General features: G+C 35.4%; 2 protein-coding genes across 2 annotated transcripts in view; both read left to right on the top strand.

Annotated features, from left to right (window-relative positions):
* The window catches only part of nop5 (nop5 ribonucleoprotein), an 8,646-nt gene extending 773 nt beyond the window's left edge, over positions 1-7,873 (top strand). The window contains exons 2-10 of the mRNA XM_043008145.2: positions 1,653-1,729; positions 2,362-2,539; positions 2,773-2,909; positions 3,119-3,318; positions 3,473-3,618; positions 4,886-5,170; positions 5,330-5,532; positions 5,643-5,770; positions 7,245-7,873. Coding sequence (XP_042864079.1) covers positions 1,653-1,729; positions 2,362-2,539; positions 2,773-2,909; positions 3,119-3,318; positions 3,473-3,618; positions 4,886-5,170; positions 5,330-5,532; positions 5,643-5,770; positions 7,245-7,447 — 1,557 coding nt within the window. The 3' untranslated portion in view covers positions 7,448-7,873. The remainder of the gene's footprint in view (positions 1-1,652; positions 1,730-2,361; positions 2,540-2,772; positions 2,910-3,118; positions 3,319-3,472; positions 3,619-4,885; positions 5,171-5,329; positions 5,533-5,642; positions 5,771-7,244) is intronic.
* Positions 7,874-11,637: 3,764 nt separating this feature from the next.
* LOC122248238 (prolyl 4-hydroxylase subunit alpha-2) overlaps positions 11,638-12,500 on the top strand; it is an 11,581-nt gene continuing 10,718 nt past the window's right edge. Inside the window, exons 1-2 of the mRNA XM_043008132.2 lie at positions 11,638-11,773; positions 12,334-12,500. The exon at positions 12,334-12,500 is cut by the window's right edge and continues 27 nt beyond it. Of these exons, the coding sequence (XP_042864066.2) occupies positions 11,762-11,773; positions 12,334-12,500 (179 nt within the window). The 5' untranslated portion in view covers positions 11,638-11,761. The remainder of the gene's footprint in view (positions 11,774-12,333) is intronic.

Genomic DNA, 12,500 nt, shown 5'->3' with positions numbered 1-12,500 from the left:
TGGAGTCTTGCTGTAAATGAATTTGGTGGAAGAGCTCGAGTTTTGACTTAATCCTTGGTGGTAGATAAATTTTTGATAAATGTATTGCTTATTAAAATAATGCTTTCATACTCACAGAGTAGATAAATACTGTCTGCCTTATTAAGCTGTGATAAGAATTAATCCGATATTTACTTTCTGATCAAGCTTTTAGTTTGAGGTAGCATTCCCCCCCTCCCCTCCCTATCCAATAGGTTGGGAAACCTGCAATGCTTTTTTTTGTAAATCATAATATATATTTGTCAAAAAAGAAAAAAGAAAAAAAAGATGCAAAACAGTTTTTATATCTAGCGTGTGGGAGTGTACTGTGTGCACAGTGATTGCAATTGCCTTTGATTGGTTCCTTAAATAGTGGTAAATCTTTTGGATACATTGTTGATGTGTATCTCATGTCACCAATGCAATGCAGTACTGTCAATCCAAGGGTAGTACTAAATTGTTGTCTGTAGATGTACTGAACGTTGTCTTTTGAATTGAAATTGTCATTTCCGATTGATAGTTCTCCTCCAAACAAGTGCATATCACATATAGCAAAAACACGTTTGTTTGTCAGTGCAGGATGAATGTCGAAGGAGTGTCTTTGAGTATTATTTTTTTGAATATCTAATGATTTCTTCGTTTTTAATTTCTGCAAAAAATGTCTGTATAGTTACTTCTTGGAAAATAGTGTATGGAATTGATAAATCAATGAAGTCTGACACTTAATCTATGACATTTCTTGCACAAATTGAAAATAAAAAGTTATTTGATATGGAAATATACTCATAGCATCTGTTTGGAGCTTCCTCCTACATTGCTAAACAATTGACTGATGTGTTTTAGTATTTATTACCTGATATGCACTTGTTTGGAAAATAGCCATTTTTTTATTTTTATAATTTTTTTTTAAATCTTTTTTCTGTTTTTTTCTTTTATGAGGATGTTCAGTTGGTCTGTAGACAACAGCCAATGAGATCAAGATGCCAGTCACAGTAGTTTCATGTTTCTTATATTTCTTGAAACTGCCTGCTTGTCACAGCAAGCTGGTTGTCACATCAAGAAGCCTATGACTATGGTGTTGGTTTTAGTACGAGATATACTTTAACAGTACAGAATACTCATTTATAATGTATGAAAAAGGTTTATTACTAAATACTCCACACACACACACACACACACACACACACACACACACACACACACACACACACACACACACACACACACACACACACACACACACACACACACACACACTAGGGCTAGCCTCATAACTAGGTAAAGTTAGGTTATCGATGTTCACACGATATGATACATGAGTTACGAACTTGTCAAAAAACTACGTCTTGCCCGTTTTTAGTTAGCATCAGATAAATATTTTTTGTGATTCGTAGCTCCCTCCACCCAAAACCCTGATATCCCACATTTCTGAAAAATTGAAAACTTTATATAATAAAATTATATAATAAGTGCAAGATGCTTGGATTCCAGTGCAGTTTTAGCCTTGTATGAGATCATTGTCATAGCTTTTCTATGTACAAGCAATGTTTATGTAGCAACTGTTACTATGGTATTTATTATAAGTTCATGATATTTTGAGACAGTGTAAACTAATTTGGTGATGTTGATTACAGCTGCTAGATGAGAAGAAGTTGAAAGAAGTAGACAACCTGTTTGAAGACTTCCATACCCCAGAGGCTGCCAGCAAAGTGTAAGTCAAATTTGTTAACTCTTTATCATAGATACCTTGCTTTTTCAAAGTTGTAAAACTATGATACTATATTTCTTTAATTTTATTTCATTCTTGTGACCGTCCTTTCTAACGGTAGGTTCAACAGTTCCTCTATGAAACAAATGGAAATGGTTCAAGATGAAACTTACTAAGACATTAGACTTGCATATCCGCTGTGGCCAACAGGCCTTCTTTGCTTCGACAAAGGCCAACATATTTATACCAGACATTTTAGCAAGATAGAGCTTGCAGATCTCCCACATCAGTAAAAGCTCTACCGTGCAATAATGTGCCTGGTGTTAGTATGGTGGCCTTGGTAATGAAGTAAAGGCCAAAAGTGACTTGCTAGAGTTATTAGGTGCCTTAATAACTTTTACAACACTTGCTAGATATGTATTTATAGGAAATACCACATGGAGGATATATTAGTAAGAGATGGCAATAGTTTGAATTCATGAAGATAGCAATGAACTAAATTCAGCCAGGATTGAGGAGCAGTAACATACAAACCTTGTTAAGAAATAAAAATATTGTTATTCATATGTGATTCAGTATGTAATCATGTCTTATAATTATTTTTCTATTCAATATTCCTCTCTGATTTTCTACAGAGTGCAGCTTCAGAATTTCAAGAAATTTGAGGACTCTGCAGAGGCATTGCAAGCAGGTGTTGCTCTTAATGAGGGAAAGATATGCAAGCCACTCAAGAAGTTGTTGAAGAAGGTGTTTGCAGATGAGGTCCAAGAACAGCTGATGGTGTGGGATGCCAAGTTAGGCAACACTATTAAGGTAGGATGGATTTCTTGTACTTATTTGACTATTATTTCTGATCATAAATTTTAGAGGTGTCAAGATCATGTTAACAAATTTTGAAAATATGTGTATGTGCGAGAGAGAAAATTTCTTTTCTTGCTAGGAATATGATCTTTTGTTGGTATAAATTCACATTGCAAAGACTTTGGAATCCATCTAAATAGTTTTATGACTTAAAGCCATATTAATATTCTGACTTTGGTTTACAGGAAAAGCTCGGAGTTCAGTGTGTAAGCAACAACAGTGTGAATGAATTGATGAGATGTATCAAGTCTCAGGTAGAAGGCCTCATCCCAGGCCTGCAGGAGAAGGAGCTCTCTGCCATGTCCCTCGGTCTTGGTCACAAGTAAGAATCGCACTTTTGTGTTTTCAAAAGAAATTATACAAGCTTATTTTTAGAAGGCCTTTCAGGTAGATTTTATTCTTGAGAAAATGGTATATATATATGTTTGAATTTCTATTTGTATGCTTTATTACTTTGATCTTTGTTATTGTTATATTCTTACGATAATGTGTGTGTTACATTAGGCTAATTGTTAACTGTTTTCTCTCCAGCCTTGCTAGGTACAAGTTGAAGTTTTCTCCAGACAAGGTTGACACCATGATTGTCCAAGCGATCTGTCTCTTAGATGATATTGATAAGGAATTGAATAACTATGTGATGAGGGCACGAGAGTGGTATGGCTGGCATTTCCCTGAGCTCGGAAAGATTCTTACAGACAACCAAGCTTACATCCGCGCTGTAATGGCAATGGGTAAGAAATCGAAAGATTATTCTGAATATTCATTCTTAGAATCTGCATTATGAGTAACAAAGTAATTTTAGTACCCCCCCCATTCCCCCAAAGTCCCTCTCCCAAATGACCTTATTTTGATATTTAGATATCTAATGAAACCTGCTTTTTACAGGCACTCGTGAAAAGGCTGTCAACACCGATTTCTCTGATTTCCTGTCTGAGGACCTTGAAGAGAAGGTTAAAGAAGCTGCTGAGGTGTCTATGGGTACAGAAGTTGCGGATGATGATATGTTAAATATCAATGCTCTATGTGAACAGGTAAGAAATAGTGATGCAATTTAACTCTTCATTATGTTATCTAGATTTTGCTTAACCCATTCACGCTGGGGCCTTTCCGGCTTTGCACAGTCGCAATACCGGGGTTCTCAAATGCATAAGCCAAACGACTCAAGACTCTCGGACGCATAAGCCGCGTGACTCAACCCGAGTGCCGAGCTTGCCCTCTTATCTCGTCCCGGGCATCTGACGCAAAAACCACAAAACGTGTCATCACGTCAAGCGGCTCCAATGGGTTAATAGGAAAAAGTGGAATATTTGGTTTTAGTCTTCAGGAATTATTTTCAGTTCAAATAAAGATAAGACTTAATCCATTCATCAACCCATTGCGTATGGGTGTCATGACATACATGACACAGGAACTCTGGCTTGATGACGGGCGTCATGACGTGCATGACATTCAGGGATTTTGGATCACTGCTGTTTTATTGTGCTATGTGTAATGAGATAGATGATGACAATAGCAGTCATAATTACTATAATTACTGTAATATTAAGCAAAATGGGTTTCATCTAACATCCAAAACCTAGATGGCACCACTTTCTTCTAGCACCAGCAGGAAAGAGGGAGCCTTGAATGGCACCCATTCACAGTCTCTAGCAAGCGCTATCTTTATAGAGTGATGGCACACAGCAAATTGCTGAGCTCTTGCTCTAAAGTACAGTAGATGAAGGATGTGCAAGAAGAACGGGAAGAGGAAGGTGACTCAAACCATGCCCTATGTCTACAATGTGCCTGTGTGCCAGTAGGGATGCCTTTTACTGTGGCACTCACAGACATAAACACAAGTTTCCTTCCTCTTCCCTTCTCTTCATGTTATCTTCCTTGTGGATGGTTATATGTTTCATATTCGTTCATCGCTGTATTCAAATACGAAAAAATAAAATTGCTTTTCGTCCTCCTATAAAATAGTAATACTTTATCACACTGAGTGTAAAGAAAACAATCTAATGTGGACCCTATACTACAAAATTAGTCATCTGCAGCATTGATAGAGTCTATGGTATGACAGATATAAGTTTCTAAATGCAGTTAAACACACAAAAATTAAAACACAAAAATGGCTCTGGCTTTACGAGTGACTAAAAGAGAGTAGGAAAAGTCAGGGTATGTTGCATGAAGCTGTCTCGCTCTTGAAATGAAACCCATCCTGTAGACTGGGCAAGTGAATCTATCCCCTGTCCATAATGGGTTAAAAAAAAAAAAAAAGTACCAAAAATATAACTAGGTTAACTTCTTTGTCCTCAGATCCTGGAACTGACTGAATACAGAGCACAGCTGTTTGAATACCTAAAGAACCGTATGGCGGCCATTGCTCCCAACCTCACCATCTTGGTAGGAGAGCTGGTGGGTGCTCGCCTTATCTCCCACGCTGGCTCCCTCATTAACCTGGCCAAACACCCAGCCTCAACCATTCAGATCCTTGGCGCAGAGAAGGCACTCTTCCGAGCCCTGAAGACCAGGAATTCCACACCCAAGTATGGTCTGCTCTACCATGCTCAGCTTGTTTCACAGATCAGTGCCAAGAACAAGGTGAGTTGGAACAAAGTAAAAGGTTGTGCTAATAATAGAGCGAGTTGTGAATAAGATTTTGATAGCAATTTATTGTGGAACCTTTGGAATGATAATGTTAGTTATATGTATTATGAGTTATAGCAATATTAAAATATTTTCCAAATATTTTTTTAACAGGGTAAAATGTCCAGGATGTTAGCAGCTAAAGCAGCTCTTGCTTGTCGTTACGATGCCCTTGGAGAAGAAACGACCACAGAAATGGGTATTGAAAACCATTCCAAGCTCTCCTCAAGGATGTCCATGCTGGAAACTGGGTATTCTCGCAAAATCTCTGGAAAAGCTAAGAGTCAATCTGCATTTGCAAGCTACCAAGGCACAAGGTTAGTGCTGTGTATCTGAAAACTGTATAGTTTTATGCTTTAGATATGAAAGGAATTTTGTTTAGTATTATTTTCATTTTTATCTAATATATATATATTTTTTGTTACAGTGATGTTAGACAGTATCACATTGCTGCTGATACAACAATGGAAAGTTCTAGCAAGCGGAAATTGGACGAGACTTATGGCGAACAGGAGGTCAAGAGAATAAAGGTGGAAGAGGTTGAAGAAGCTGCAGGTATGTATCTGTGAATTCTGACTTGAAGTATATGTTCAACTCTTCTCTGGCAGCTCACATAATGTTTCAAGCATAAAGATTTGGTTACATGATATGACATTTTACGGTTTCATGGCCAATGTCAATCATTTATGCAAATTGCATAATGACCAAGTTAGTCTGTTTTATTTCTTCTTTTTTTTTCTTGAACAATTCTGACCAGTTTATATGGCAAGAAATGTTTGTGTAAAGTTTTAGTTCATCCAATATATGCCAGTTAAATTTAAGTATTATATCATAATATCTAGCCTTCCAGGGAAGAGTGGATACATTCTTATTGATTTCTTCTATGCTGTGTACTTCTTTATTTCAAATCCTACAAATTGTAAAAGGTGTCACAAAGAGGTGTGCAGTTTTGAGAATCATCTTACAAGATCTTGCAATCTGAATGCAATGATATGAAATTGATTTTTGATGTTTTTATCTGGTAGGAAGTAAAGGGAGGGCATCAGCCACTGCAGTTCAATTTATATTGAGGTTACCCAATTGAGATAAAAATTAGAAGCATGAGGATGAGGTTTTCCTCCACCTTGTCTGGTTCTGGAGACAAACCCATCATTGTTCAGTAAAAACATTAAAAAAAAATTAGGTTTAAGCTAAATTTGGAAGGCTGTAGGTTAAGAACTAGTGGTTTCAGTGTGTATGCAATATGCAGAACTGTGAGGAGGCTCTGTTGTCATGACATGTGCCATTAAGACTTTGGGCCTACTCTCACCATGGCATGCATAGATGCTATCCATTGTGATTGGGTCAATTGATTGATGGCAGTGATGTACACTATCCACTGTAGTTTTGGTTTTATTCTTTATTATGATTTTTTCACATGTGCTAGGGGGTCAATTAGTAGATCTACCTGACTTTACTTGTTTACTGCATTCCATGTTATTACTACCACTATTATCATGATTATAATAATTGTGATAAAAATAATATCAATAAGAATTAAAACTCTTTGTGACTAAGCCAATGTTGAGGGGTGGGGGATAGATAATAATAACAAAACAAAACCATACTAGACATGGCTTACATGCACCCCCACAGTCAGTGAATTAATAAATTGATGATCTGAAATAAGAAGACTCGGTAAAGATGAAATGAAAACTCCACAATAAGAAAGGAATTATAAATGTGATTTTTTTTTGTCAGAATAGACAGATCCCTTATGGTGATGATGATTTGACTCAAAATGGCACATATTGTTCTTTTTATATTATGGCAGTTTCATTTCATTTTTGCTAAGACTTATTTCATTGCCATGCAGATGAAATTTAAAACTTAGGTTATAGTAGCAAATCAAATTTTATAACTCAGATTAGTAGCTGTAATTGATTTTTCTAAGATAATTTTATCTTTTAATTGTATACCCTGAAGCTTATATACTTTTTATTTTCACACTGATATGTTTTAAAACGACAAACTAAATGATTCCTTGCAGCTCCTGAAACGCCCAAGAGTGAAAAGAAAAAGAAGAAGAAGAAGAAGCACCAAGAGGAAGGAGAGGAGGCTGCAGAAGTGAAAGAGGAAGTGAAAGAGGAGGAAGTAGAAGTCAAGGAGGAGTCCATGGAAACAGAATCAGGAGAGAAGAAGAAAAAGAAGAAGAAGAAGAAGAAGCAGGAAGCAGAGGAGGAGGATGAATAAATAGTCTATTATTTAGGTTGCTCAGTATGTGTGCAAAGGATTACTGAAGTTTTCTTGGAAGTTTTTATGTATATTTACTTATTAGGAATTTTTACAAATGCGTTTTTGTTATTTTTCATTCTGACAATTATAATATCTATGTATGTATACACGTTGTATAGCTGATATTGTTGAATTGACAAGTTCCTTCTGTTAACAAATAGATATTGCAGAGAAAAAGGAAAGACTGAAACTCTGAAGTGTTCTGTGTTTGGCATAGAGTAATGATTCTCTAAAAGTCAAAATTTACTTTTCTTAGATTATATGTGAAGTAACTCAGCAAAATTACCTTTTTATTTATTATTATTTTTTGCTATAAGATAAATATAGAAATCCAAAGCTGTTATATGATTTGTATACATTATCTACATAAATACTAAGATTTTTTTTCTGTTTTTTGTTTTTCCACCTGGATTCCTACTTGATCTGCTGTGACTATCTCCATGCATTCATCTTTATTTTCTGTAAATTTATTGTCCTCGTGTGGTTGGTGTAATCACAATAGTTTACCTGATCTAAATCTGGCTTAAATGATCGTTGAGGAATGATCGGCCTTTTTACATCTGAACATTATTTGCAAAGAGAGATAGGGTGTGGCTGGAAGAATTCTTGCAAATTCCTAGCTGTGATCACTAGCGACGGAAGTTATTACATCCCTTTTTAACAAATGGCAATTCTCTCTAGATATTTGCCATTCAAGGTATAGGTTTGCTAGTCTTCCACCACTCAGACTTGGCCTAGAGACCAGAGCCACTTCTGGCTACCCAGCAACCCTACAGTCATGCTAGCCCGGTCTCAAACCATTTGTAATGTCATAACCGAGTAATGATTAGCAAATATGTAAGATCATAGGCTATAGAAATCTCATTGCCTCCAAATCAAAACTATCCCCAACTTTCTAGTTTCAGAGTCAGTGAAGAAGAAACCCTAGCTTTACTGATTCCTTGAGCTTTATAAGTTTTGTAATTCAAAGTAACAATAGTCCAACCCATGAAAGATTTTATTACAATACTGAATGGTGTCCATATATAAAAAACAAGTAGTAATAAATTATTTATTTAATTTTTAATTGAGTGTTTATTCAGAATATAGTTTTGTGTGGTTGTACTTGAATATATCAGGAATGTCAATAGTTTTAACATCAAGGATAATATTTAGGGTTATACAATATCTCATGAAGATCAGTTATTTACTGTAAAATTTTCTTTGTAAATGAAATCTCGGTCTCTTATTAGTGAAAGGACTGTATTGATAATGCCTGTGAAAAACTGAGTATAGGCAAGTATAATGACAGATTATGTGCCCTAATGTATCTTCCAGATTTTAAATAACTTATCATCATATGACTCCTAGGGCTGGAAAAGTTATGACTCAAATAATACCATTCATGAGAATTAGAAATAAAATAAGGTGCCTACAGGTACAGTTTTTGCTCATAGAAAAAAAAAAATGGGAAAATGTAAATGTAAAATGTAAAAACTATGGGAATGCTATGTACAACGTGTTTTGTATTAGATTCCTCATATGGAAGATGTTTTTTGCTATAAGAATAATATGTAATGGTAACACTGAAACAACGTTTAAAACAAAGTGATTGTTGAGTATTGCAGTAATAATTTCACGAAAAATGAAACATTTAAGTGTGATATGTGTGAAACTCGCCCGGTAGTGTGTATAGGGACATCAGTGTATAAATACAGTTGATTATTACTTCATGACACAAGTTGATTGGCACTACTAAGGGTTATAGCAACAAGTGTGTTTACTCAATATGAGAAAAAAATATAAAACCAAATTATTTTCACTGGAAAAGTTACAAAATTGGTAATATTGCTGGTGAACTTTTTTTTAGCTATGGATACTATCATATTAAATCCCTGAAAAAATCACGCATGTCAAAGAGGTTACTAAAGTCCTGTTAGGATATAACAGCACTGTCTTTGGAATAATAATTTTCTTGGTTTTGTTTAATTATATTACATATAAAAAAATGCCATCCATCATAAAGTCTTATAGATTGGAAATTATGTGATAAGAAATTAAACAAATGCTATAATGATATATAGACATCACAATTGCCTTTGTGCTACCACTGAAAATTATCATAGAACTATCAATATATTCCTTAATTTGACTGATAAACACCAAACCTAGTCATGCAGTGATTGAAACATCAGGTATATGGTACTAACAGAAGCAGACCCTGTCTCATGAAGCAGCAGACGTGTTTTATTCCTTTATAGGAGTTTGCAGGTTGTGTGTGAAAGTTACACATTTATTTCACTTGCTACAATGCTAATGATTAATGTTAGTGTAGCAGATATTTTTAAATACAGTCATTCTTTATAATTATTTTGACCCATCTTATACAGTAAATTATGGTTTATGTACAAGCTCACAAGATTGATAACATTCAATAAAATGTACTGAGGAAAATACAAGGAAATATAGGTTACAGTTATGATGTCTGTTTAATCCACGTTTTTGTTGAGTTGCAACCTTATTCTCCTCATACTTCACAGGGTGTGGGATTTGAAACAGTTTAATAAATGCCCTCAGTCTCTAATTTACTTTTTAATTTGAGTAGGTTATCACGTTTACAAAATACACAATTTATGAATATTTCATTGTCATAAAGATGTTATATTTTGTTTGTCCAGAGTTGAATACAAAAGAGTAGTGATGATAGGTTTTGCGAATAGCTTACTAGGTAAAGCATTTAATGAGTTTTATTTCACATGCAATATTAATAATCCTTATCAGGTGGTGATTTATTCTTTAGACACTTTAATCCTAGACATAAAATTGTCACATCTCAAAAATTTCTTGACACGCTCAGAATTATAAGCGCAAATTAATTACAAAACGTATATCAGTACATGCCTTACCACTCATTACAAAGCATACCTTTTACTTGAACAGTTTGAAGTCACACTCACTGTATTGATACGATAGCAGAAAAGACTACACATTATGATGATGATGATTACCGTTATTATCCTTATTAATATTATGATTATTATTATTATGATTATTACTATTATCATTATTATTATGATTATTATTTATTATTATTATTATTATTATTATTATTATTATTATTATTATCATTATTATTATTAATATGATAATGATAATTATTATTATAATTATTACTGCTGTTGCTGCTGCTGTTATCCATTCAGTCAATAAAATCAAATCTCATTGGTTTAAATATACAACCTATCATGGTCATGATACTATTTGCTATTATGATGTTAATTACTAAAACGCCGCTACAATGCTATTGTGACGGTAATGATAATGCTATAGATATATAGAGAGCTATTTATGGATATTACATATCTCAAGGCAATACTCAATATCAGCTATGACTTGTCATGGAAAATGAAAATAAATTTACACAAACGTAAATGTGTACGTATCTGTTGAGCAAGTAAACAGTCTAACGGTAAGGAAATCTCAGCCCCATGACTGCTCTGTTCAGCTACCGTCACAAACAGGCGTTAGAAGACCAGTTAAAATCTAATTAATGATAGCCAGTCAGATGAAGAAAGACCTACTAGACGAGGCATCTAACCGGAAACCAACTTTCAACTGGGATGCAAAGTTGAATGGCAAGTAAGGAATACAAAAAAATGCAGTTCAGATTGTAAGGCGGACGGAAGGTAATCAAGAATGACAGACCCGCGCGTCAGGTTAACTTCCGGTTTGTGATAATTCGTACTCTCTTCCGTTACCTTATCTATTGATTTTTTTTTTCTTATAATTCAAAGCGATTGTTTTTGTGGTTATCGGAGAGGCAGGAGTGGCATATTTATATATCAGTTGAAGAAGTAATTACACTTATATGAAGGGCGAGGTTGTACGAGGAATACTGAGAGAAGCATATATGAAAAGAATAAAGGAAGCATGAAGGGAGAGCAGGAGGGAGAAATAGTGTTGAAGATAGAATTCATAGCGGCGATGAATGAATGGAGAGAGAGAGAGAGAGAGAGAGAGAGAGAGAGAGAGAGAGAGAGAGAGAGAGAGAGAGAGAGAGAGAGAGAGAGAGAGAGAGAGAGAGAGAGAGAGAGAGAGAGAGAGAGAGAGAGAGAGAGAGAGAGAGAGAGAGAGAAGAGTGGAATATATATACTAGGAAGGTACTTAAAACAGTCAGCCCGAGCTCACGGATGCGTCACGTAGCGGTAAACATGCGGCCGACTCGACCGTTCGCCAGTCAAGACCCGCTAGCAGGCAGGTGCGGGTTCGGGACGCCAGCTAAGACTGACGATAATGCACTATAAGGTATTGTGTTTGTGATGTGATTTTATTGGTAGTGATTAAGTCTTCGAGTGTGGATATGTTGTTGCTAATAACATGTGTTTTTGTGTTTTACATTAAATAGGTTATTGCAGAAAAAAGTAAAGTGGTGTTAATAACTGCGACTGTGCACAAGATTTTCCTTTTGTTATAGCAAAATCGAACATGATTTTTTGCGAAGAAAATGAGAATAGTGATTCCAAACGCTGTTTGTGATGTCGTGAGACGAACTAGTAAATAATATTAAGCAAAGTCAAAATTGTTTTAAGGATTCTTGTCCAATTTAGTGCTAATGGTTTTCTGATTGCTCGTGTCCTTGGGTTTTGCAGAAACTTAAGTAAATGTCAGTGCATGGAATGGAGTGGTATCTATATCAGTATTAATCATGGAAAACGAAGCCTAGCAGAATAAACTCGCATGACCAGAAAGAAAAAATAAGTGAAGCCATAATGAAATCTTGGATAGACTGAAAATTTCTGTAAAGAAAACACTAACTGATTTATTTATGCCTGATTTTGATAATAATATTCATGATTGCCTTATAGATGGCGACGATGCACGGAACAGAGATGACGTCGCTCGTCTTCTTCATCACCATTGTAGGCGTGGCTTGCGACGGACACGCCCTACACACGTCCTGGGCACAGATTGACCAGCTGTGGAAAGACGAAGCCGAGGCCATAGCACGGATGCGGACAACGATTCATTCTCT

The sequence above is a fragment of the Penaeus japonicus genome, unplaced genomic scaffold (assembly GCF_977035675.1).
Source record: "Penaeus japonicus unplaced genomic scaffold, GWHDUDI00000001_assembly GWHDUDI00000014, whole genome shotgun sequence".
NCBI classification, from domain to species: domain Eukaryota; kingdom Metazoa; phylum Arthropoda; class Malacostraca; order Decapoda; family Penaeidae; genus Penaeus; species Penaeus japonicus.
Note: the sequence above shows the minus strand (reverse complement) of the source record. Positions and strands in the feature narration are given on the sequence as shown.